Source organism: Athene noctua, chromosome 15 (genome assembly GCF_965140245.1).
Source record: "Athene noctua chromosome 15, bAthNoc1.hap1.1, whole genome shotgun sequence".
In the NCBI taxonomy this organism is placed as follows: Eukaryota; Metazoa; Chordata; class Aves; order Strigiformes; family Strigidae; genus Athene; species Athene noctua.
Genome location: NC_134051.1, coordinates 8,122,036 through 8,150,035, shown reverse-complemented (window position 1 = coordinate 8,150,035; position 28,000 = coordinate 8,122,036). Strand labels below are relative to the sequence as shown.

The 28,000-nt window shown below is 38.5% G+C and overlaps 1 protein-coding gene across 3 annotated transcripts; it reads right to left on the bottom strand.

Annotated features, from left to right (window-relative positions):
* On the bottom strand, positions 1 to 27,748 carry IQCE (IQ motif containing E). 3 transcript variants are annotated; one of them, XM_074919542.1, is made up of 24 exons: positions 27,590 to 27,748; positions 26,176 to 26,223; positions 25,479 to 25,521; positions 23,924 to 24,064; positions 23,502 to 23,633; positions 22,585 to 22,655; positions 21,773 to 21,886; positions 21,064 to 21,114; positions 20,470 to 20,540; positions 20,176 to 20,248; positions 19,707 to 19,756; positions 16,868 to 17,025; positions 16,308 to 16,363; positions 15,794 to 16,002; positions 14,919 to 15,023; positions 14,056 to 14,158; positions 11,674 to 11,769; positions 10,933 to 10,956; positions 9,732 to 9,839; positions 8,606 to 8,733; positions 7,774 to 7,892; positions 6,571 to 6,579; positions 3,351 to 3,487; positions 1 to 2,371 (listed from the first exon to the last, which is right to left on the bottom strand). In XM_074919542.1, exons 1-23 carry the CDS (start codon positions 27,629 to 27,631, stop codon positions 3,357 to 3,359), a joined length of 2,082 nt encoding a protein of 693 aa, XP_074775643.1. In that variant the 5' UTR covers positions 27,632 to 27,748; the 3' UTR covers positions 1 to 2,371; positions 3,351 to 3,356. The 3 variants fall into 3 exon arrangements, with proteins under 3 accessions (XP_074775643.1, XP_074775641.1, XP_074775642.1); XM_074919540.1 differs by lacking the exon at positions 6,571 to 6,579 and having other exon boundaries at positions 7,774 to 7,907; positions 9,744 to 9,839; XM_074919541.1 differs by lacking the exon at positions 6,571 to 6,579 and having other exon boundaries at positions 9,744 to 9,839.
* Positions 27,749 to 28,000: the final 252 nt, after the last annotated feature.

Below are 28,000 nucleotides of genomic sequence, written 5' to 3'. Positions count from 1 at the left end.
ACTTCAATTTTATTTGAAAGTTCAACAATAGGAGAAAATACATGGCAATTTTTTTGGCTTTTGAAAGATCCCAAAATAAATTACGTAAGAGACTTGCACAGTTCTAAATATTAAAGAGATCATAAAAATTAATGGCGCTCTCATATGCCAAGATTAATCCCTTCCCATTTCGACTCTATTAAAAGTTGCCTGTGCAGGGATTATTTTTATAGCTATGAAGACAACAATGCAGTTTTCAGGTCTCGATGCCTCAAGTAAAGATTTACAGGCATAGGCACTTAAGGGCAAAACAAGATCAAGAGAAATAACATCCCATGAAAGATCTCTATTCACACACGATCTCTAACTAAACACTACTGTAAACTGCAAAAGGTTTTAAGTAGGCAACATTATCCCATAGCAGTAGAATGGAAAGTGTGCTGTTAGATTATGTAGGTTACAGCAGAGTTTAATTTTAATTTCAGACCTTGACGCCCCCACAAGGTTACCAGTGCTTTCTACAGAAGACATACTTTTCAGAAACTGAGTATGTTTGTATTGGGCCTATCTTGACAGGTTTGAAACACACTGATTTTTACTGCCCTCAGCTCCCTATTAAGGAGAAACACCGTTTATTCCAAAATTAACTTTTTCTTCTTTCAGTGTCCCACACTTCTTCCCAGATTTACAGGTACTGGCATTCAGACAGATAACCACAGAATGAAACCTAGCGTCAATTACTACTCCTTTCAACACATTCTATTACAGTACATAACAAAACAACATTAAAGCCTGCTAATACTATGGAGGTTTCTCTTTCTACTGTACCACACCAAACTCTTGATGTGCGGTGAGCATATAGTTATCTTCCAAACTAAGACACAAGTTTGAAGCCTGGCTCAAGTCAAGTATCAGATTTTTGATAGCTAGGAGATACCCAACTCAAATTTAGGAAGCTCTAGACACATTTTCATCCAACCCAGAAAACATCTGCTGCTTTGCACCCTGATTTCTGTCTCTGCTTCTGGGTCATACCAAGATACTATACTCTCCTTTATCCCAGAACTTGCCTTTTGACGGCATTACTGCTAGTCATACGCTCAGCTGAATTACAGATCTTCCTGCTCAGTACCTACTTCCTAATACTTTTATATTGGTGACTACAGCACAGTAAAAGAATGTCATCTTCATTATATTTGCTGTCCAAGTATTTCCCTATAGGGTAACAGCTAGGTAGGTATTTTATATCAGTCTCCTGACACACTACATACTCTCCCCTTAATGTGTCAGAGTCCTCAGCTCTAGTTACTCTCTCTGGAGGTATCCATGACAGAGTCACAGTTACAGACTTGAAATATTATACATAAGCAACTCAGTATAGCTCTGCTTCTATTTAGGAAAATGACTTTTTCATAACATGACTTTCAGTAAAAGAGGGAAACAGGTCTCAGCTTCTGCCAAGAGGATTCAATCCCTTTTATTCTTTCATTTTATATATTTTTTTTATCCCTTCTGCAGATGACAGTCATGTGACCAAAGTACCAGAAGGAAAAATTTACCCAACGGGAGTGTAAATGACATTCTTCAGACTGCTTTGGGTATGGAGAGCTCCCAAAACTGCCTTTGGAAATAGCACAGGCAGCATTTCCACCGATGGGATTAAATGAAATCAGCTGCACTGCGCTGCAGCCATCCAGTTTCCTCTTTGGCTGCAAGTACTGGCATCAACTATGATAAGCCTCAGATAGTGCTTCAATGAAATCAAAGAACCGAGACAGCTCTGACTTATTAGTATTCTGTGAAACAGTGGTGACTGGTTTTTAATTTAAAAAAGAAGAGGGAAAAGATGATAAAAATCTTACATTTAAAAGTGTGCTTTCTGTTTACAGGAGTCTTTATTACTCCTTGATGACAAAGAAACCATCAGGGTCTTCAGAAAAACTTCACTGTGTGTTTGTAAAATTAAATTCTCCTTCCAGTAGATATCATATAATTTATCTAGTTCACCTTAAAAACACCCACACGCATTGTAACGCCTGTGAAGGATGTTGGCATGGTAGTGGGAACTATAAGGTCCTTCTTCCAGTCAAGAAGGGGTACAGTCTGTGTAAAAGATCTGGGAAGACCCCTCTGACCATATTCTCCACAGACCATTATGCCAAGTAGTGTTATTTCTGAATGTAGTCTTAATTTCTATTGTAATTTAACCTACCGCTTCTGTTCTTAAACCAAACTGCATGGGTTAGGTTCTGTATATTATGCTCATCCCAATCCATATCCCTCAGAATAGAGCTGGGAGTGCCCATGATTTCCAGCAGCCAGCCTCGCAGCTTTACCTGGTGACAGGAGACAGGTGTATTGTGATCCCTCTCCCAGGCTGTGACTGGACCTACTGAGAAGAGAGGTCAACAAGAGCAAAGCAACATTATTAGACTTAAAGCCCCTTAGTGCTCGGTGGACGAGCAATCTACTTAGGTGAAAGTTTCAGACAGTCAAGTGACATAAGCTAAAACAGGACATAAAGCAACTTATTTCCTATGTCAAATGTTTTCACATGAAAGATGACCCTGCATAATCTACTCAGATTTGTGATACATAAGCAGGAAAAGCAGTCACAAGGGTATCCTCCACAGAACACTCCTGCTATTATGCACCTTCTCTGACAAATATAAAAAAATGATTATGTGATTGGACATGTCAAATACAAAATAGTACTACACATATCATAGCAAGCACACTTGGAAAAAGCAATAAATAAGAAAATCCTGCTGATACAGTAGGCCTAGAATAGCCCTATGACAAAGATATGGCTTTCTAAAAGCCTTTACAAGGTCTGCACAGACTGTAAATATTCAGTATAAAAATAAACAAAAAAGACATTAAAATATGACACAGTAAAATTTTTAAATAGCAAGGACTTGGCAACAAATACAAGCTGTTCCCCTTCACGTACACAAGCTGAAAATTGCAGCCATGTCATTAACCACTTTCTGATTAAACAAATTATTTTAGTTGACCTGAAACAAAACTTTGTTTGACATGAAATAGCTTAAGGCTTTATTGCTTTCATTTAAATTTGGCAACTGAATTTATAATCCTCATTGTGAGATAAAATATTAGTGTTTCATTTTAGTTTTTAAATCCGAACTCTCTCTGTGTACCAGGAGGATAAGGTTAACAGTCAGACAGTGGCTTTTAGCCATGAAGTCTGCAGATAACATAACAAACAATTACTCATTTATGGTTGAAACAGTGACAACTGTCATTAAAAAGGGGCTGATATCTCCCCTTTTTCATCTTTGATATGCTTTATCTTGGTAGAAATAGTTTTATGAATGGAATAATTCAAGATCACCACCAGAGCCTATTACCAAAACTTAAAAGCGGGTGTAGTTTTTCTTCATCTGCAACAGTGGAGAGACAATGACAATATCATCTGAATCATCTGAGTGAGCTTCATCCACAGACAGAGGGAGAGCAGGCTGCAAATGCTTCTCAGAGGACCTGGCTGAAATAATTACAAAAGGAAACAAGGTCATCAATAAACAACATTGACAAAAAAAAAGCCCCTGTGGGGAGCGTAATATTCTCTGAGCCATTAAGTTTCCAGAATTACCTACAGTTATAACTCTGATCTTTTTCTGCATGTAACTATTCCCGTTGCTCTTTAATGAAAGAGCATGCACAGCAAGCGCTAAGTTGACATACTGACCATGCCTGATTTGTCTTATTGTCTTTAAATCTTTGCAAGTGGTTACACACCACGAAGTAAAGCGATTCGATACTGAAGCCATCTTGGGTCATAAAAATAAATATTTATTAGATGGCCAGAAAAGGAAAAATTGACCCAAGCAAGCTTAAGCTAAGCAGAAAGGTCATAATGAGAACCTCAGTCAGATAGAGAAAATGAAAATCAGTGAGGAAAAAAAAGAACGATGGAAGCTCTCAGTGACTTTCAGTCTTTCATCCTTGCATCTGTAAAATACAAAAAATATTATTCACATGCTCTACTACCTTACTTAATGACAATAAAAATGGTGACCACACCATGGCTTTTGTTGGTTTGGGTTGTGTTGTCTGGTTGTTGGGTTTTTTCTTCTTTGCTCTTTTTCTGGGAGTGTGGTTCTATGCATCTCATTGATTCCAACATTTGAAGAAGTGTTCAGGTCATGAACAGAAAGAACCCTAATAATTCCAGTAAATACTGGAAAATCAGAGGAATGAAATGGATAGATACAAGGCCCCTACACTCTGATGAGCAGAACTAGCTGGTTGTATCCCCTCTACAAGAGATCTGTGAACTAAATGACAGCTATTAACGCCTTCTAGCACAATATCCTCCCCTCAGCTATTAACACCTCCTAGCCCAATATTCTCCCCTCAGTTCCACTTATTTTTCAGTTTAAAGTATCAATTCTTTGAAAATACTATCTCCAAGAGAAGAAAACAAATCAAGATGACCTGTGGTAGAAAGAGGAAACAGACAAGTAAGAACGCATACACTGAGCTTTTGACACTGAAAGAGAAGGAAAACGGAGGGCACACAGAGAATATTACTTGGGGAGAAGAACAGACATGCCATGGGTCTCATTGTGAAGAGGTTCCTGACACAGAAAAAAACCCCTCCTGGTATGGGAGAGGAGGCATACACAGCAACTGGAATGTGGAATAAAGAAAGGGGACCACAACCAGCCCAGAAATAGAGAGTGACAGACAGAGCCTGTGAATGGAAAGGAGGAATGCAGAGAGGCCATTACACTGACCTCAACCTACAGAGGCAAAGAAACACATTGACTCTCCCTAGTTAAGTTAAATTCTTCTCTGCATCAGTCAACAAATAATGTAACATTTTTTCGGGAAGATTTATGAGCCAGTAGTACTCGTGACAAAGATGAACAATGAGAATTTCCAAAAGCAGTCATAACTAGAAGACGCAACTCCAACAATAAACAGATATTGTATATGAAATAGCTTAATATTGTCCAAATCACTCTTAATTATATCCTGCTCTTGATGCCTGAGATTTTCTTGTCCTCATCTTCAGTTTAATATACTTCAGATTGACAACTTTATCTTTGTGCTTGTGAAGGGGTAAGCACTGATTAGACTTAAGGGTTGTATGCAAATTCATTATGATTTCAAAAAAGCCTCAAATTAAGTCCTATCCAGAGTGACTAGTGATACGCAGAGAGAAATGCTGCCCTTATTCAAGATAGCTGTGCATGTACAGAACATATTATTCCTTCCTGCCACTCCCCCGACAGATAGAAACAAAATGCTAAGTATCACAATCGGAATTGTTATTATCTGTTCCATTTCATGGCAAACAGCAGAAATGGCTTTACAAATCTCCAAGTGTTGTCCATATTATGAAGAGAAGCAAAGCAGTGTTGAAGGCTACACTATTTTCTTAAAAAAAAAGCAAAAGTAAAGACATCTAACCTGATGTCAATAAGGAATTAAAAGTCTGCAATGCTAGACCAGGATTATATTAATTTATTCTACCAGATAGACAAGGTTCTTTAAAAGACATTTTATTCTTTCCCATTCCTCTCAAAATAATGCCAAAATGCTAATGAAATTAAGTGACTTACTGCAACATATACTTTCCCTGAAAGTTTAAGATCGTTGCAAGACCTAGAGGTCACAAAATGCAAGTCTGGACTTGGGAAAAATGAAGCAAGAGCTTGTCCAACAGCTGCATGATTTAAAGCTAAAGGAATCTGATTGCTTTAAATCACTCAGCTGTTAAACAAGCTTCTTGTCTCATGTACTTTCAAAGCTGCAGGATGACCAGTGAAACACATTACATCAAAAAACATTCTTGGTAGTGGATTTTTTTTATCAATCATGAGCTACGAATGATAGATGTTGGACATTTAGTTAACTTTAACCTGTTTAAACTGCATGGATTCAAGTGGCAAAAAATGTGCTAAACTGAATAGATTGCCGAGGGGTCGCATTTCTTCATAGAGGTGGCATTTAAACCAGAATGCTCTCCTTCCTTTAGCAGGTTTTTCCCCCTATTTGCCTTTTGGAAGAATTTGGTTAAACCCTTCAATGCACCAAGAACTAATACTTTGCATAGTTTTCAGTGCAAGACAGTCTTTTGGGCAGCTGTGCAGTTACAGAAGCATGTATCCAGTATGCCTCTTCACAAGCTACCTAGGTACGTTCTATTCTCATCACAGATTTTGAAAACATCTCCCATATTCATAAGATCAGCAGCAAATATAACCTGCTTTGCTCCCAGTCTCTCCTTTTTAAACCAGAAAAGGACTGCAAGGTAGCAAGTTTGAATTCTTATGGTCTCCTCTCTATCCCTTCCAGTATAAAATCTTCCAGAACTTCGACTCACCACCATCACTTTGTCATCATTATCTGCAATAAAAGTTAGCTTTGGAGACTTCATAGCTAGACAGTGACTGTGCTCTATGAGTATTCATACTATTGCATTTACCACACTAGCTTCATCTTACACCCTTCTTTGGGTCTTAGAAGCACTAAGCATTTTTTTTTTTTTTTTAAGTAATTTTTTCTCTTTGAGTAGAATTTCACAACAGATTTACTCATGGTTTAGACTGAGCATACCAATAATGACTACTGCAGTACAGCCCAAGCAAAACAGGATGCTGCAGCATTTCTCTCCTGGATACTGTCACTAGACATAACTAAAATCTCTCAAAACTCTAACATGTTCAGAAGCAAGTACTACCTACTCCTTCACAAAGTAGAATACACTCCTGAATACAAAATGCAGTAAAGCTTCTTAATCACTCCTTCAGTGAAGGGTAACCTCTGTATTCACAACCCCTGCAAGTCTGGCTTATTCCCCATCTCATATCTTTGAGAAACAGCCTCAGCTGCTTACAGCTCTGTTTCTGAGCAAGTCTGCAGGGATTGTCAGCTTTTCACTGACAAAAAGCAAGTCAGTGTTTCTCAGGTCACCCTCAAAGTTGCTTTTTCCTCCAACTGGTCCATAAAAGCCTAAAATATCCCACTCTGGATCAAACCAACCTTTTTCAATTTAACTCCTTTGAAGCTGCATGTCTAAGACTATCTTACCTGCATCATTGTTTTGCCTTTCTTACTCAGTACTTCTAACATTCTCTTAAAAGCTTCTTTGGCTTTAACTCCATCTTCTCACAAACAGCAATGAAGAAGTCAAGAAGAAAACCAAATGGCATAAGAGCCATAAAAAAAGCCATTCTCCCAGTTTGTATTCTAGTAGTACTATAGTTGGCAAGGTTATCCAGGACTTCATTTTTCCACTTACTGCAGCAACCAAAGACTGCTGAAAAAACATGACTAAATACACATGGCTGACTAGGACAGTTCTTTTTACCAGATGTCTGTCCCCTTCAGCAACTAAGTCAGGATGGTGAAAATATTCTCAACTTGTCTATGGCTTTGGGCCCAAAATGTAGTGGAAAGTACCACACTACAGCTACAGGGCTGGGGGAACTTAAAAGGAAGTAGAGAGGCAACACAGAGGAACACCATGTTCCTTGAATAATTACTACTCACATCAGAGAGAGACCTTCCAAACCACAATTGTGGCAAAAAGGCAAAGCACTGTGAGGAAGCTGGTACTGATACTGTCAAAGCTTTTCTTTTTTATGTAAGGGACTGCACTTGCCAATATAAGCAACATGTCATCAAATTAAAAGAAGACACGTAGAGTACAAATATGCATTTGCATATGTGTGTGCATGTGCAGATGTTCTCTACAAAATTGTGTGTGCACCCACTCAAAACACACATATTTTTGAACACAGAGTGAAAAGAGATTACCAGGAAGAGACGACATGAAGATTGAAGGAGGTGTCTGGAGTGCTGCTGAGGCTGGTTTCTTCTCTGTAATGTAAACTGCAGAATCTGCTTTCTCACTTGGTGCCCTGGACACAGAGGGCCTGCAAAAAGACATGCTGCATAGCATGAGGCACGGAACAGTAACCGCAGTCTGTCTTCAGAGGATATGTGGAAAAGTTTGTGCTGCTAGCCTCCAAGAGACAAAAACTTATCACCTGCAGAACTGAACTTGGACACTAAAGTGAGGTGACAGCTACGTAACTCTTATTGTAACCATGGCAGCCAATATTAAAAACTTTCAGAGCAGTAAGCCCCAGAGGGAAAGGAAGTATTTTTCAAGACAGAGTCACCATAAACCTAAGCAGTAAGCAAATCACTGCATTCCTCCTGAATGAATTCACTAGACTGTTTGCAAGGTGGTATTCTAGCTCTTCCCTGTTCTTCTTTCCACAGAAATTTTACATGTCAAGGTTTCTCATTCACTTACACTAAACAAATGTACTAGGAATCAGTTTGATAGCAATTTTTTTTGTTTGTTTTTTCCAAAGAGTAATTATTTTACTTTACTTTTCCTCATTGCTATGGAAGAGAGCATGCGACAGGATACAGGAAGATTACTGCTGCAACAAGAAACCCTTTTAGCTGCATACCCTTTGAATTTTCTCATGAGCAACCTCTCCCTTGTCTTTGTTGGAACAATAGCCGCCTTCTTCTCTGCCAAGAAACCCACACTAAAACTGTAACAAAAATGACCCCTCTCCTGTAATAAAAACAATTTTTGCTACTGCATGTTGCAGAAACATCTATTCCTTACCTCTCCTCAAGCAGTACCGTACGTGCTAAGTGAGCCCTGAAGATGGACTGGATGAATGTCACAATCTCATCCTTCTTGCAATCAGAAGACAAGCTCAAGGAGTTTGACATGGAAGGCACGCAGGAGTTCTGCAAAGCAATCACATTAAAGAAAACTGACCTTTTACGGATTGCACAAAAGCTTGATAGAAGCTTTCAAAATCTTACTCCCGATTGTGAAAGTGGTAGTAGAAGAAATATTCCCATCTTTTGGTCTGCAGTCTTTAAGGTTCTGTAAGACTAAGTCAGCAGGAAATGCAAACCTGATCATCACACAGGCTTTGAAGCATCTGTATTCAATTACTGAAAGAGCAGACACCCGCAATGGAAGTTCATTTATTTTCCAGGAAGGAAACCTTTTGAAGTTGAAGGAGGTAGGGCAACCTTCATGATGGATGTATCTTCTCCTTGTATCAAGCAAAATTATTCAGTCCCACTACATTAGGCAGTGTACTGAAATAAAAGGGTATGTAAATGCAACCAGATAGACAACCTGGATGGAGAACTACAAATTAACGTTAGCCTGCTAGAGATCCAGAGGATGTTCACATAAACTGGCAAATTGTTTACAGAAACTGTTTAATAGGTAAGGAAATTTTTTCATATTCAGAACTGAGCAATCCGGAGCAAGTTTGACATGACAGAGGACGGCTGAGCATGCCACAAGCAAGACTACTTTACTTTTCAATCTAATCAAAGATGCTTTCCAATTCTTATTTCTGAACTTCGGTGACAAAAGTTTGTCTATTACTACAATAACTGAGTAGAGAACACTTGAGAGTAAGTACAGTTTGCAATAGCACTCCACATTAAAGGATTAAAGGGTACATTATCAGCTGATGGGAAAACCAGGAAAAAAAACAGGAGACCTAGTTACAGTCCATAATGCAGAGAAGTTATAGCTTTACTTTAAGAAAAACCGGGAACTAAAGAAGATGGAAATGCAGGCTAGGGAATAAGCTTGATATCTTTCTGGAAATACAGTGGTGTTGCCAACTAGTGCATTAAAACACCACCAGGTGATTAAGAGAATTAAATCTGGAAATACAGTACTTTAAACATAATGGGATGCCTGGATACCCATTTACCCCAACAATTACCTTGTGGTGAGATTTTGCATCATGCATCCTGTTACTCAGTAACAGTTTCTGCCGAGCTAAATGTCCTCTGAAAGCTGCCTGAAGCATAACAACTGCCTAGCATGGAAAGAAATAAGTAGATGTTAGTTAGATCCTTTGAAAGCTGACAGCTATAAATTAAACCAAGAGGCACATGGGAGAAATAACTTTTCCCTGTGCAGTGGAAACTCTTTGATGTCTTGGCGTTTTCTTATGTTTAAGGGATACACACACGTCCCCGTTACTTCACAGGTACTCAGCTGCAATCCAGAGAATCCCCAGCTTGTAACAACCTATAGACATACACCTCCATGGTTTAAATTCAATCTGGGAGGTGTTCATGATTGAGCTTATCAAATGCAGTTAAGTTCTAGCGGCCAACACTAGCTGGTATTTCACAAATAGAGTAATGTGCTCCCGTTCCCATATTAGACTCTAGCTACCCAGCAGGCTCTGTGATGCTCTGGTACAATCAGAAATCAAGCCAAGACTGGCAGACCACTGTGGCAATTACACTGAACATAAGTCTATCCTCTCTAATCAGAGTTTTTACTGGATTCTAATCAACAAAAAGCATCTAAATGTAAAACAGGACATTTGCATCACATGGTTAGAATTTGTTCTAATTTCTGAAAGTAGAATTTTTAATGTTGTGGAAGAAACACATGTAAGATGCTCTGTTGTGCTATTTGAAAAAAACAGTTTAATCAAAACCTTTGTGCAAAACATGTAGCAAAAAGTGATGTTTGTCAAACAAAGCAAATTCCTTCATAATACTCAAGTGACATTTCTTAGCAAAGGCTTCAAATTCCTCGTTCAAATCGTTCTGAAGACTCATCACAGTAAAAATAAAAGCATTATTAGAATTACCTAATATAGAAAAACTTCCCTGTCTGTTTGTATCAAGTTTTGTTCAAAATTTTCAGAAGTGTTCACCTTGCAGAAGGTACCAAGTACAGAAGATGTGAGACCAAAAAGGGACACTTTGACAAGATATATCAAACAAAACCAGGTCAGAAGGTAGATCATGAGCCAGCCTGAAGAATTAATAAGATCTTGGTACAACAGTTCACATTACAATAAAACCTCTTTAAAAATAAAAAGGTTATTTGTTTGTGCTTTGATACAAATTATATGTTTTACTGTTTTGTTGGATGTCAAACACACTCACCTCATTCAAAGCAATTTCTTCTTTCTGAAATTAAAGACACCTAAGTTACTGACACAAATATACACAAGTTTTATCTAATAAAAATTTTCCAAATTTTCCTCATCAATTAAAACACACAGAAATACCTGCCCCACCTCCCTCTAAAAACTCAAACAACAAACTTAAGGGAAAAAAAAAAGCTTTTAATCTTTGCAAGACGTGTGGAGAGTTCTTTTGTCTTTAGTTTCCTAAGCAGCATTTAAAAGACCCATCTCACACCATATGTCCTATATGTGGAAAAAGCAGCATAATGTTGTTGCCCACAGAACAAAATTTAAGGTTAAGACTTTTTTCCTGGATCATTTTGTCATAGCTGAGTGTGACTCAACATAGGAAACTTCCTGTACTGTTTGGAGGATTTCTGCAAAGGGAGTTTAACTTCAGTCATACTCCAAGGAAGCAACAGCAGCAGTGCTGATTCAAATGCTGCTACACTTCCCTTAGTTCTCTGCTGACCCTGAGTCCCCCATTCAGAAACTGCACCTAGCTCACAGCAGAAACAGGGTTCTAGGGAGCAAAGGCAAAAGCAGCAGCAGGGACAACCTGAAAAAAAAGCAGTGGAAGAGAAGATGGCAGTAGGGAATCGTACTGGGAAGCACTGCTGCAGTTCCTGGAGCCCTGCAGCAGGTTACTGTAGATGCTAAAACAAGAGTAAGATCCAGAGGGAGATGTCCTCACTGTTCCCTGACAGGAGAATCTCACCTTGTTTCGGTACATCTTCCATTGTCTCTGGATGATTTTGGCTGCTTGTTCCTTCCCGTGATCTTCTTTGTCTTTAACCATGCAGACTGGTGAAGACTGCAAAGGAGAATCTTTAACTCAGTACACTAAAGACACAAGTTGGAATTCTATGAGGAAAACACGTTACAAATGACTCAAACATCAGCACCAGAGTTGTTAAACGTTCATCCTGCCTGCAGAGTGGAAGAAGTTAAGGAGGGAACTCCTAGTTCTGAATACTGCTCATGTTTTAACTCATCATATAGATGCTACACATTCCTGCCCTCATCTGAGGTGCTAACAGAGCATGGGAATGGAAGGGTTTTCATTTACACATACTCTTACTTTTCTATGCATCGCTAAGGCAATAGGAGCTCCAACAGTGGAACCCACTGCTTTGTTGATCAGAAATGGTTTGTATGTTATCGACAGACTGAGAACAAACGTCAGGATACCTAATTTTGCAATTCTTCTCCAGGAAAGTCTAGTATTAATTAATTGGGGAGCTCTTTCATGCCTCATTCTGGCAACTGTGGCCCCATAATCATCCGTTTAAGCTTACTGATGAGTTGGCCATCATATGACACCAACAAGATGGAGAGCTTGTGTAAATTGGCATAACTCTACTCTTCTATCTTGAAGAAATTAATTAGAGGAAAAAGAAATAAACCAAGAATAAACCAAGATTTTGTTCCAGTTATTTCTTCTGAGGTGTGGTTGCATATTCCACCTCTCACCATCTGATCCTTTTGATCCTTAATTATCCCATACTAACTGTCATACCTCACTTGCCAAATGAAAGTTAACTGCAATTTAAAAAGACTAATTTAATTTGTTGGTGTAAAATTCTAAGTAGAGGAACAAGAGATTTTATAGACTCTGAAAAAAACCTCCTGATTCTGTGAAAAGGATTTATTTATAACCTAAAAACGCTGAGTTACAGGCTTAAGTTTAGCAAATGGATCATGTCATATTAAAAATGACAACCTACTATTAAAATGAAAAATTGGTAGGAACTTAGTGATAATTACAAATAATGGGAACATTTCAATAAATGGATGGTTACTGGCCAAGAATATATATAGTCTGCAGAGGAAAAAAGAAGCTGTTTGTTGGCTGTTTTTAAAGACTCAAGTTACTTGGTATTCAAAACATCAGCTAGCATCCATCAGCCTATAACACACAAAAAAGAATCGAAAGAATTGCACAGTATATCAAAAAACAGAACCCTCTTAAGCTAGTGGACGTTTTTATTCATATTTTTTATTACCTGTATTTCAGGGTCTATTTATTTTCAAGTACAAACTATCAAAATCTCCAGTATAATTTTCAACTAGTTTTTAGTGAAATGAGATTAATATGACCACACTGCATCTGAAAGCACGTCTGTCAGTGCCCATTCATCTCTACTGGCCAGTTACAATAACATTCGGCAGAGGGACAGAAGATTGCAAAGATATCAACTTCAGTCATATGTCACACACCCGCCACACCACCCCCCCTGACTGATTACAGAGCCCCATTTAAGGCTGTCCAGGGTTAACAGACATACAAATACATTTATTAGATACCGACAAATCGAGAAAGAAGAGGCTATGAATACCTCAACTCTAGAAAAACTTAAATTCAAAGGGGATAAGGGTTTATTTTATTGTATTGACACCTTCTCTAATTCTTTACTCAAATATGGTGTCCCACCATCAGTGGAATTGAAAAACACCCTCAATTTTCATGACGATTAGTGTTCTACATCCCGTAAACCTTCCCATGAAAAAGTACCCAGCTTTCATCCAAACAGAAAGGCTAATGAATATTTTCTGACTGGACAGCACACATGCCCTAAGTGATTAACTGACCAGCATAAAAATAACTGAAAAGGGGTTTTTGTCTTTTGCCAGTCTGCCAGTGAGCACACTTACCTGTGTCTATCCTTTACTTAACCGTCATCTCCTACAAGACCTCCCTCTCTCTACAAAATTGGACTGAAATTAGTTAATAGAATTCAGATGTTTTAAGAAGATATAAGCAAAAGCACAACTGTCTTTTTTTTCTTAGAAAGTAAGGTAAAAAAACCTCAAACATTTAGAAGTGTAAGCTTTTTGCAACATTCTACTAAGTAAGAAAATGTGTGGTGGGGCAGATAATCACTAACAGCTCCAAAAAAAACCCCAAGTTGCAGTGGTAGTTATTGAAACAACTTACCAACAAGTTTTGGGAATTAATTCAGAATCTCTATGACAAGATTTAATGCCTCTCTGAAAAGACACAACTAGCAGTTATTTAGACTATCAGCTCAATTTGCAAGATATTAGTTAGATGAAAGGGGAAAAAAAAAATTCCATAAACAAAAACACGTGTCTGTACCTTATTAAGGTTTTCCGTTGTATCTTCCACCATTTGCCTCTTCTCTTCTTCCAATTTTGATTCCAATTTCCCTACTTTCTGTGTCAGGTTCTGGATTTCCTCACTATGGTTGGAAAAGCAAAGATATTTATATCTAGAAATCTTCTTTTGTTCCTGCTTTGAAAATACTGAACCCACTTCATAAGATTTGGTTGCTTTGGGTTATTTTAAAGGCCAAAGTGGGAAACTGTCCAGAATAACATGATACATATTCTTATAGTAACGGACATGTAACATCAGTTCTCAAGTTGTGATAGCACAGCCTTATGTTAAAATTAAAAAGTCCCAAGTTTACAACAGTACCCTTGATACTATTAGTATTGCATCTAGATCTGCTACAGTTTCCTATTTGTTTGTCAAAGTCCTTTTTTACAAAGCAATAATGAAAGAATTTTTTTGCCACCCTTGCACAGGATTATTGTCAACAGTTACACACAATACATGAAGTAAATGTAATGACATATTGGCAATGGTATAGAAGCACAGGCTAAAGTAAAGATACTACAGGTTTTTTTCTTAGAAAGAGAATAAAAGATCTCTGAACACAACATGGCAGCTCTCTTTTTCCATTAATCTTACTAATTCTTATTATAATTCTTATTTTTACTATACTTGCTAGTCTTCCACTTCCTCTAAAACTCCTCTGTAGAATTCTTCCCCTAGTAACTTACTCCATCCCTCCAAAACAGTTCTTTTTAAATAAACTTTCATCTTCCAGCAGTTCAGATGAATTCCTATGGATTTTGAGTCACTTCAAAAGAAAATTATACTTTAACAGGTATATTTTTGGTTCTGAAAGGATCTACTAATACAAAATATGATACCTTAAAGCCTGCTCTTCTGTAGTCTTTTCTTCCATCTTATTCTGCCACTTCTGCAGCTCCAGCTCCACTTCAGCTTTAGCCTGTAGTAATTGCTTGATATCTAATCTACAAAGGTATAAAAGAATCTAAGCAATACTTAAGACATGCATACTTCAACAAAGTAGCTATTTTTTGTTTAAACTTCTAAATAAAATAGGTTTTATCAAGTCTGTAAATGTAAGCATACACTGTTCAGAAGTAAAAGGCCTCCTCACATGCTCTCACTGTGCACTGTTGTTCAGAGGCGAGTTGACACAGGAGGCAGAGTGTCTTATCAACAATACATAGTTGTGTGCACATCTCTGCTTATGATCAGATTAACCTGCCTGCCCTTATGCACCAACACACCAAACGAGTCCAAGTAACACAAATTGCAAATCAATTGCTTACTGGGGAGAAAAGAAGACACAGCATATCATACGGCAGAAGGTAGGCTTAAATGGAGAAAGTGGTAGATCAGGACAAAACACGTGGAAAAAACAAGACAAATTTTTACAGCAAAATACTTGCAAGAAGTACTGCTTGAAGTGACATATAACCTTTCAGAGGCTTTTTTCAGTGTGGTTGGCAAAAAAGCATGCCTTGAAAAATGTGTTAGAAAGAAGCAGAAATTCTCATTTTCCATCTTCTCACTGACTTTTTTTTCCTGCAATGTAATTTTACAACACTAGTAGGACTAGAAGAAGCTTTTGAAATAAAAGATGAAGGGACCCTCAACATTTGTTTTCTTGCTGGAAATATGAAGGATTTATTACATCGTTTCATAATGTAACAGGGTATAATTAAATAATTCACACCTACAGAAGAACAACATCTCAGACAAGAGTCGCACTTACTCTTTATTGAGTAGGAGATTCTGAAGTGTCTTCTTATCCCTCTGCAGTTTCTTCACTAGCCCTTGGAGGCGAAGACATTCCTCAACATGGTCTGCCTGTTGAGAGGCTGGATGATCCGGGTCTACAGAAGGCGAAGATGGCACAGCAAGTAACTGTGATGACTCACTGTCTGCTGATGACACCCTGCTGTTCTCCATGGCACATACTTTCTAAACAGGACACATTTACATTAAAAAAATACAAAAGAAAACAGAAGAAAAATAAATTTAGCTTAAAATTATTTTATTTAGGCCATGAGAAAAGATCAAATGGAAGTTAATTCTAAAATGCACATCTATATGTAACAAGTATGAGAAAGGAAAAATGGGAAGGGCACATGGTACAGACATCAGTTTACACATGAGCCAGAATGCACAAGGCTGATTCACTGACTATATGCCACAAGCACAAGCCAGTGGTTCTGCATTTTCTGCTCAAAGACAGGTAAGACAGCCACATGATTATGATCACTCACTTTTTCTAGTTCCGAAATCCGTCTCACCAGCCTCTGTCTGCTCCATTCACTATAATCTAAATACAATAACAGAGATTTGAACATGAAACTATACCTGTGATTCAACACTGTTCTTGATTTTTTAAACTTATGTCCATACAGAAAGACCATCTAAAGACTACTGAACCCCAGATTTAAATATGCAGCAATGAAAAGAAATGAGAACGGTCTTAAAATATAACTTCTATACCAATTAGCTCAGAAATCAAAGTAAACCATTCACATTCATCAGTTTTCAACAACAGAAAAACAGTTTTCCAATGAAACATTAAATACTCAAGTGACTCCAGTTCAGAATTCTCAGGGATAACAAAGGAAACCCAGGTCTGACTAGAGCAGCATAGCCAGATGTCAGAGAGAGAATTCTGTGAGAAACTTTTCATTCCAACCTTTGCTCCTCTTCAATCTTCACCTTTGTAATAATTCCTTGATTTCTATAATTGTAGGGTTCTGCTCTCACACACGTCTTTCAAATGTACCTAAATCCCTTGCCACATGTTGACCAACTTTTCAGCACGTACTTTTTGCTTTATTGGAAGGAGGAGAACTGCTTAGCACATGACCTAGATCTTCTTTCAGTCTCCGATTCTCATTCTGCAATTCCTTGATGTTCCTGGATAACCTCAGGACAGCAGCATTCAGTGCCTTTAGTCGTTTCTGTGTATCTCTGCCCTCTGTACTTGGAAATGGGGTCAAAACCAGAAAGTTAACTTAAAAGCAGAGAACAAAGAAGGAGCATTAAAAAAAAAAAAACCAGAGTGGAACAGCCTCACTATTCAAGTCAGCTGGCTATATTAACTCTCTCCAGCTCCCCCCAGTAGTATTTCTCAACATTTTTTACTTGAGGAGTTACCTCTTCTTTTTGCAAAAAACATGCAAAAAACATCTTGCTCAATGCATTCACAATTGTTTTAATTTGCGTCAAAGAAGGAAGATACTTTGAACATTGAAAGTTCACTTATTACTTTTACTTCCTCCCCCACTCTGTTTCATTAATGCTAAAACAAGGGTGCTTGTATGAGTTTTACTTATTTTGTTTTCTATTTGTTTTGTTAACCAACCTTATAATGTATTGCCAGCACTCTGTGGACCACTGATTTAAAAACACTTATCTTCAGCCAATTGGGAGACTCCTCCAAAAAACTGTTCAGCACAGAAAGCTAACCTGCGTGCTCTGAATTGCTTTCTTTCACTTAACAAACAGATTGAGACTGGGAGAGAGAGGGCTATACATAGATGGACTAACTCTCAAACAAATCCAACACACAAGTGTATTTTCAGATAACTGTGAATGCTGCTTGAACATAAAAGAAACTATTCCTGTGAAAGTAAACCCCAGAGAAATTTCTTCATTTCAAAGCTACATTTCAATCAATGAGAGACTTGAAACAGATTTGAAGAATACAGCTAACATCAATGTGATGGGAATAAAAGGCATCAGAAAAGGGAAAGCCTACTACGTGTTAAAACTGTTTTAAATATATTACAGTGATTTGGCCTTTTTAATTTTTCTAATAAAGGGAAGAAGAAATCTCAGCTTCTAGATGCGCAAAATTGTAAAGTTTGATCACAAAACATATTTCTAAATGACATGAAATACTTGTTCTTTATTGCTATGAGAAAATTCTTTAAAACTTACTCCTGGAAATGAAGGTCTGAAGCAAATGATGGACCTACTTTTGGACAATCACAGAACAGTTTGTGAAGGAATCTTGCATCCCATCCACAGGAATAATTACAAGGTAAAGGGGGAAACAGTCTACAATTAGCATATCACAGTAAAAAGCTGAATCTAATCTACCTTTTAGAAATTAAAAGGAAATTAAACCATAAAAAAAAAAGGCTGTCCAGTTGTCCTGGATGACTATTAATACAGCTGTCCCAGACAGGAAGAAAAAAAAAAAAAAGTAAAAACAAATCACACCACACCACCAAAAAGGTGCAGTGACAGAAATGATAGAAATCATAACCGTATCACTTAGTGCCATTATTTTAGGCTCACCAAAACCTAAATTAAAGAATTGCAGACCATTTTGAAGACTTGAAAGGTTGCCTAGTTTCTAGCTACAATTCAGTACTGCAGTTTTCCATTTAAATAATCATATTTCAGCATTAACACTGAAAAAGAGGAACAAAATGCCATTCAATTTAGCCAGAAATAATGTAGACAAGCATCATGAAAGACACACTCTCCTATAACGCTTTCTATGTGCCAGAGTCCTGACCTTCAGCATCATTTATTATTTCAGTGCTCAGCCACTCAAGTAGAGACTGACAGTCACGTAATGGAGAGAGTGCCCTGACCACTGTTTTCTGAAGCTATGAATAAATGAGGACAAGAAAGAGACCTGATGACTCATTTTTACCTGTAAATAAATTCAGTGTGATGGCTTACAGCCTCAAGAGGATAGTCACTGCATGCCTGAGCCAAAAGAGATTTGTTGGAGTTTATTTTAAACAGTGACAAAACAAATTGCAGTTTTCAGTCCACAAGAGACAGTGAATTAGGGAAACACAAGTAGTATACATAATGACCCATAAAGAGTTCTCATGTTTCTATCAATCTGAATAATTACAGCCCAAATTAAGACAATTGCCTGTACTTAACACTAGGAGGGCAAGTATATTTTGAAGTGGTGTGGTAACCAATTTTCCTGTCACACAAGACCATTACTCTCTCTTCTCAACTCAAATAACACTCACTTGCATAGATGCTTTGAATTTGCTCTCTTACTGGAGCTTCGTCTTTTGCCTTCGTGCTTTGATTTTTATTTCCTCTACAGACCGTTTATCCTCACCACCACGTATACACCCACACACTAGTGACAAGCAGTAGTAAGAGCTTCTCTGACAGCGTCTTACTAGTGTCACTCATGGCTATCTCAGAAAAGCTACCCTGACCCGCGGATCTGTCTCTGTACTACAGGATAACAATGTTTACTCCAAAATAACTTCTTTGTAGCATACACCCTAGAGCAAGATGCAGAACTGACTCAAGAGTAAGATGCCAAACATCTAGAGAGTTCGTTTCAATCACCAGTGATGTCAGAATAGGTGTGATTACGGGGGAAGATGGATTTTATTTAACAGATACATTTTCAGAGCTTTCATGTACTTTTTAAATAGCTCTAGTATTTTTTCCACATCCACAAAATGGTCTATCTACAAACAACCCAAAGATGACTAAGACATATACCAAGGCTGTGAAGCCAACCAAAGCAGTACCAAAAAGCAAATCCAGCAATCTAAATGACAAAATAAACTTTTCCCATGTAGTTGTTTTCCATCACTTAAAGCAGTATATGAGTGATATATCAAACACGTATATGCAAGCATTTGCCTCAAAAGAATTAAACATACTTTTTCCTCATAGTCTCAGATTTTGCCAGGAGGAGTTGGAGACGATGAACCTGTGAAATATGAAATACAGATTCCATTAAAGAGCTATCTGTGGAAGCTGACGTTGCTAATGCAACACATTTGTCCATTAGGTGAAAATCAGAACAAGACTTTGTGGGTGCTAATAGAGGCAATGATGCCATCACTCAAAATCAGGCTACTGTTATATTGCCTTTCATCTAGACACTACTTATGGTTGCACATTAGTTTCTTTATTTCCCCTTTTTGGTTGACACGCTGAACTTATTGAAGAAAAAAGGTTTTTCAGTACATATAGTTGGAGCTATAAGAACATCTATGAAAATCTGATTCCGATGACAGGTGCAGCAAAGCTGTAAGAAACCTATCTAAAACATTCCATTTATATTTCGACTCAACAAATGAACAACTTCCTCTCCTGTATGCACACTGAAGGACCTGTCAGATGTACCTCTTCATAGTAGGTTTCCATAGCTATCCTCATTTCTTCCAAATTAGTGGTCTTCATGTCTGCCTGGAATTTGCTGAAAATAAAATAAAAAAAATAATCTAGTCAGACCAGCAAATATGCTGCAATACTTGTTGGTTTACAATTTCTGGGTGAGTAGTTTGTAATTGCTAATATGTTCTCAGAATTCATGAAAATGTCTTAAGGAACACAAGAATACAGATGAAAAATAACATCAATTTCAAATTCCCTTTATTATCTCATTCAAAACAAGCCTCTGTCCCCCCAAAGTCATACTTAATAGTGTTGTCTTTCTCCTCACACTCTTGTTCTAGCTTGAAAATCTTCTGCTTCAATCCACTAACCACCTACAAAAAGAACAAAGACCTCATGAGTCCTAGAATAATCTGTCTCTTCACAGAAGTTTTATTTCTCCCCAATCTTGTCCTGTCTTTATACCTAACCAGATATAGTTATTCCTACCGACTTCAGTACTTAGTAAACCACATGCATGTCTGCTACCCCAGAACAAAGAGAACAGTAGTTAAATCAGATCCCTAACTTATATCTGTGGTAACATAACCAACTTAATAATATTTACACACAATCGTTAAATAAAACCAACTCTGCTCATTACCCTGCTAAATTCAAAGCAGCAAATAATAGGGAGAATGCTCCCCAAACAGATTCAAGACAATGACAAAGAGGCTCCCTAAAATAATGTTAATTCCAGATCTTTGTAACTGGTTTCTTATCTGCCTACAGAAATAACGATTACCTAGTTCCCCAATTGCTTTTTTTTTTTTTCTTATTTCATTTTATTTTTTTAAATCAGTAGTGTTTCAGCTTGGTAAGAGGAAAAAATGAAAAAGGTAATGAAGACAGTATTACCCATCCATTATTGGTCTTCTTTACTGACAAAGCTCGTGCCAGCTCGGAGCCCTGCAAGGTAAGATAAAGCGAGTGAGCAACCTTGCTACTTTATTCTACTGCCAGCTCTTTCCACAGAATTTTCTAACGTACTCATCTCGACAGTCATTTCACAGCCCAACAGCTTAAGCTATGAAGTCCCTATGCTCATGGTTTTATATTAGCACGCTTCTCCAAGATATAAGTCTGCACACAGAAAGTGACAGCCACAGGGAATAAAATGAAATTCAGGTCTTCTAACTATGACCCTAAATGTTTCTTGGCCTTGTGGGTCTGACAATAAGGCTCATCTTTTGATTCCCAGGTCCAGGTCTCAGGACCACATGTATCAGTCACCATGCAAGAGGTTAACTCCCTTCTAGTCTCAGGCAAAATATTCAGGAAGTGGGACTCTAAAAAGACAACATTTTAATTTTACCTTCAGAAATTAAAAGTATCTTTGCTAAATAAACTTATCTGCACAGCATAGCATGATCTTCCTTTGAATTGAGCTGGTGAACTGAGACACAAAACAGAAATCCCTTCACACCAACCAACCCCCTCTCATATTCAAGCTCATCGTTCTGAGAAGCCAACACACTACAGACTCCTGAAATCTAGAGACACAAGAAGAGAATCACACTTCTCAGCACTCTTTTGCCCCACTTTTATCTCCCCAAGAAACAGTCACCCTGGAAGGATCCAACAGTTGTTCAATCTGTTTATCCTTTCTATTGTTCTCTTCTTCTAGTCGACGGAGCTTAGTCTTCATTCGATCTCCCTCACTTTTCTGAGCTTGTATTGTCTAAGAGAGGGGAGAAAAATCATAAGCACGTTTCAGAAATAGACACACACTGAGTTTTCACATGGAACACGTTCTGATGTCAATAACAATCCAATTATGATGATCAGGATGATGAAGCAAAAGAAAAAAAAAGAGAGACCATCACACTGGAGACCAGGGCTGGGAGATAAGGGAAGTGACAGGGCAAACTTAAAAGGTTTAACAGAAAGGCAACCTTACACAAATGATCTACAACAGCCAAGATAATCTGTTTACAGGTATCCCTAGTGTTCAACATGCCCAGTCCTCATCTTTCATACACTGCACTAAACTCAACTGACAAAGTGTTAAAATGTGATGGGTGACAGCCAGGACAGGAAAAAAAAAAAAAAAAAAAAAAAGGAGGTGGAGGGACAAAGAAACCAAATGCAATCAACCTTTTCAGTGTCCAGCTAGGGCCATGGCTGGGGTTCAGGACTGGGTATACTTCAAGGCTTCCACATCCAGTACTCAGAAGTATCTATCATACCATAAGAACAATTAAATTGCCTTGAACAGACACAAGTTTAGTTTAGCCTTACATTACAAATGCCAAAAAAATAAATTGGTGGATGTCCCAGCTGTAGAAACCAAAGTACTCTGAACCAATAAGGCCCAGACATCTACCAGTGGATGAAGTGATGCTATGACTCTCTAAGTAAGTATCAGAGAGACTGTACCTTTTTCAGTTCTATAATTTCATCGTACATATCTTCTTTTTCTTTGTAGTCAGGAGTTCCAGGGATGTAGCCTACAGGAAAAAAGTATGTAAAATAAGCAGATCTGAAAGAGTTATTTTTAACTAACCATTAATGAACCAAGTAATTCTCCTAATTACTTGTCTTCTCTCTGGTACTAGATTAAAATACCCATCTCAAGAAAAATATACACTTCACAGAAGACTGCAGTCTTCTTATCCCAACATATCGGTTATTTATAAAAGATTTCTACATGTCCAGAATACATTTTTCTATTTTTGCCTAACATGTAAAAGTCTATCATCTTTTAAAGCTGCCAGAAACAGTGTATTACCAGTAACAGTACAAATGTCATTTTAAATAGAAATGGGATTTTTAAGTTTACAGTTCTCCTTTAAGAAAAGCAGGATAAAAGTTTTAAATTTTGCTCTTCTTATAAAACTCAATTGATTTTAATATCACAACCACATGATAAAACACTTTCTAGAGAAGAAGTAAAAGGAGTCAATTACATAGAATTTCAGGCAAGCAGATGGTTTCTATCAATGGTTCCTAAACTATGTTTTGCAAAGTCACAATAAATTGTCTACAGCTGGCCCATTGAACCATATTATATTTGCAACGTTTTCAGCTGCAAATGCATGGCAATTTACAAAAAGTTCTGAAAGCTAATAGTGACTCATTGCTCAAAAAAATTTGGAAACCCCCATCTTAACCAATTTAGAAATCTCAAGAAGTATCTCATGGATCATATTTTGACACATTTTAATGCAGGCTGAACTGAAATGCCTCTGCTTTAGAGGCATTATATGCCTTAGAGGCAAGATCTTAAGCAATGTGCGTTTTTACACAGGAAAAAGATAATTAACTTCTATCTACCACACCATTACATAGTTTACCATTACTAGAAGAACGAGAATGTTTTGGCTTCTTCATTCCTAGAGCTTCCTTCAAATATTCTGGAGTGCTACTAGAAATGTTAATCTGCATATGCCCCATGTCAACATCTGATTTCAGAGGATGGCTCATTCCTGCCAACAAAAATGGGACCAAAAAAAAGCAAAAATCAGGGATAATTGTGAATTAGATTTATGGATTTATTCTGACCAAATGCAACATAGAAAGCTCTAGATGATGTTAATTATTCCCTCTACAAATTCTCAAGATCAGATAATTCCAACCACCCAAATAAATAATAGTGAAATTACTTCCTATGTAGCCTATAATCAAATACAAATTTATTTTTCAAGAGTTTGTACGTTAAGTTGTCCACAACACTGAACTTTATGCATATACACAGATAAAGTTTTTATACTAATACCTTGTTTCAGTGATCCCAGCCACATCTGCCTTGGGTTTTTTACAGTTCCATTCTCAAGACGTGCACTGCCTGTTCCCTGCAGAGATCGCCAAACTGCAGCTTTTTTAGGATACAGTTGTGTGCTAGAGCTGTATGGAGACTCTATAACAAAAGAAAATATCTCAGTGTTGTCTTAAAAAGCTTAAAGTCACAAAAATTATTTCTGTCCTGTGCTTCAAGGTTCTCAGACACAGTTCTATTACTTATAAAAACAGAACTAAACAGCATACTACATACTGTTTTATAAAGAGCAATGGGATATTCACCTAAGAAAACCAAAAAAACCCATGATAAAGAAAAAATTCAATTCCAAAAAACGAAGAGGCTTAGAAAGAGGCATAATGACAGTAATATGATTCATTGCATGTAGAAATATTTAGTTTGGATAGGCACCCTTAAGATACTCACATGCCTAAATTCATACATTAAATTGACCTTTCAATGGATGTATACACAAATGTCCTATCAATGAGAACAATATTATGGCTAAATGGACAAAAGTAACTATAGCTACTAACCCACTAGCAATTTTCTTGCAGTAATGGAAGAACAGAATTGGTCTGATGCAACTGCTGGGGAGTCCCTCGCATTACTACTTCAGGTATGACGGTCAGGTTCAAATATTGACATCAATTCCACTTCATATTATTAGTACAGATGTGCCCTATATGGGCTAACTAGTTAAATCTTCAAGTTATCAAGAGAAGTACATGTAGTAAGAATCAATGTCACAAACCTCATAGCTGAAATTAAACCAGCTATTTTAAATGCCATCATTTAGGCAAGCAAAGGAATTTCGGAAAAGAAAGAACATAGATGTACATCTACCAGAAAAGCATGCCTCTTCCTCAACCTAAAGCAAAATTTAGAAGTGCATTATTTACTTTGGTTTGTTTCTAATAAATTAACGACAAACAGCAACACTTTGAGTTAATTTCTTTGAAACATTCACTAGAAGTATAAAAAGGAGTGTAAATGGAAAAGTATAGTAAAAAACATACTTTCAAAAAAACATAAGCCCCAGAAAAAAGGACAAAAGTCCACATTAAAACTGCAGATCTAATAATGTACTTCTAAGGTCATGTGAAAAAAAACCAACACACCAACAAATGAAATCAAGAACTGTTTAATCTACAAACATAGGTATCTACTGGATGGTAGGTAGCTCCAGTAACTCTAGATTCTTTCCACACAGCAAATATCAGCATTTCTCAAAAAAACAAAGAGAAAAATTCAGAATGCTTGCCATCAGAAGGGATAATGTGAGAAGAAAGTAGCTTATGCTGGAGAATCAAGAATTACAACTATCCCGTAAACTTCAATATTTAGCCTATAAAAGACTAACTTTGCAGGTGGCAGAACAAATCTCAGATAGGTGTGCTCTGCGCACACCAGTGAATAATTCTAAAGAGAATAATAAGATGTTGTGTCAAGTAAATCTTCCAGTTCCTGTGTTCTACAAATCTATCTAGTTCTGCAGCAATGGAAGCAGAAGAAAAAATTTTGGAACACTTACTTGGTGACTTCGGAGGCTTGTGAAAAATTTTCTTCTTTAACTTCTGGAAGAGAAAAAGAACTTTCTATGTATTTAATATATTCCACTCTGCAAAGATTCCAGTTTATAATCTCAAAACTGGCTTCAATCTCCATTTCGTACGAAGATCATTTATTCTAACAACACAAAATCTTTTGTATAGAAAAGAAAAACAGCAGCATTAAGTATATGCAGATTTGGCCACAGCAATGGTCATCAGAATTCAGGTGACGCCTACTGAAGTTTTATGCTACAGATAAATGTAGTGAATTCACGCTCACAACACTAAGACCTTCCCCATCAGTATTAAATACAAGTAGCAGCAAATTCAAGGTGATCACAGAGTAGAGGCTGATCTGTATAACTATTTAGCTAAAGGAAAGACATTCAATTCTACTAAAGCTTTGTAAGAGGATTACTTAGGCCTGTAACTTGATAGAACAGTAAAATGAAGCCAAACATCATTTGCAGCCCCCAGCACTGAGAATTTAGAAGCCAGAATAACATCTGGAATTAGAGGAGGTTTTTGAATCAAACTACATTGCAATAACATTGTTAGCTCTCCTTTATGAAGGGTGTTTTATTGACCAGGAGGCATCACACGGATGCAGAGTGTGCAAGAGCATGTTAAGAGGCCTTTTAAGGCATTTACCCACAGCCCACCATTAATAAAACTCACCATTTCTGTATCTGATTCACAGGTTATCACAGACAGGCTGTCATCTCCCTGGGAAATAGAGACATTAATTGTGACATCTGCTACTAAATAATTGGTCCAGAAAACTCTGTCTCCTTTTACTATCACAACAAAGTTTGAGTGCAATAAATTCAAATAGTAAATGTGTCACTGCTGCAAAAAACTGCATAATTTGCTCTAACACAGACGTTCTGTGTGATATAGTGCAAGTCACCTCAGACTTGAGCCACAGTGATTTATGCGCAGCACTGTAACAGCTGAACCTTCAGGTGCCCCATCTTCCATGGTGCTGGTTCTGCATTAATTTCTCCACCAGAGTTAGGCAGCAACTCATCTGTCTGGCCCCTTCCTCACTCACTTATTCCTACCCTTGCTATGCTATGGGAACATTCAGTAAACTTGACTGAGGAAGCAATCAGGATGAGGAAAAAAACCCAAAGAAATCAAAAAAGTGGTTAATTTTTCCTCAGATGGAGTTGACAACTTTCCCTGCTTCTCAAATGTAAGCATATCCACAGCAGAAGGAAAATTTCCACTTTGGTTTCAAATTATCTGAATGTATGGTGCCCCTGCAGAAAGAACATTTTCACTTTCTGACAACTCCATGGGGCTCACAGTTGCAGCACCATTCTCTGGACAGATGTTGATCTGTCTCAATATAAAAGACAAGTAGGATGAAGTATTTTTGGGAAGCCTGGTTGACAGAATAGGAGCTGGGATAGACAACAGAGCAGATAAAACAGCTTTTCATGGCTGGCCGAGAGCAAGCAGGTATCCATCTCACACACCATGCCATATAGTTTTTAATTTCCTGAGGCAGTGCTCCTTGCAGCACATTGATTATTTTTGCTGTTTTAAAGCCTTTTTATCACTCTAGGAGATCTCTTTACCTAAGTGTAGCTATCACATTAGAAATTGGAGAATGTGGAAGGCACCCAGCCTGGATAGGTGGCAGCAAACACCAAGATACAATCGCGCAGTAACAAAAACTCTAACAAAAGGCTCTTGGAAACCTTCACAGTCCCTTTGCTCTTGCTAAACAGGCCCGACAAGAGCCACCTACAACAGACAACACGAGAACATGGTGGCTCCCAACAAAGGGCCTCAAAATCTCCCTATGTGGCTGCTGAGGGGCAGGGAAACGAACACTGACCGCTCCCCCCGCCGTGCTACCGGCCAGACAAGGAGATACAAGCAGAACCCAGAGCCCCGCGGGCTGGAGACGGACGAAGCCGTCCTCCTCCCCCTCCTAGCTACCGCCTCGCCGGCCTGGAGAGCCTGAAGGGGCTTCAGGCTTTGCCCCGGCCCCACGGGCTGACGGAAGCGTTGCCCGGTCTGAGGCAGGCCCGGGACTTCCTCCACCTCCTTCTCCTCCTCCCCGCCGCCCCCTCCTTACCAGCTCCCCCTTCGCGGCCGCCTCACCGGCCCCCCGGGCCATAGCGGGAGAGTGGCGGGGAGGCCTCAGGGGCTGGCAGAGCGGCGGGGGCCACCCCGGGCCATGGCGCCCGGCTCGGGGCAGGCGGCGGCCTGGGCTGAGCGCTGGCCTCCAGCTCCCCGGCACTTCCGGGTTGCGGAAACCATGGCAACCAGCCGCGCGGCGGGGCGACGCCTGCGCAGTGAGCGGGCTCCACCGCCCCCCCGGGGCTCAGCCCGGCGGGCCTGGGCCTTGTTGCGGAGCGCGGGTGCCACCAAGCGGCCCCGGCGGGCAGGAAACCCCGGCGGGCTGCGGAGCGCTGAGGGATCGGGTGGAGTTGGGAGCGGTCAGTGTGAGGCTCGCGGTTGGGCTGGAGGAGCCTCAAGGGCTTTT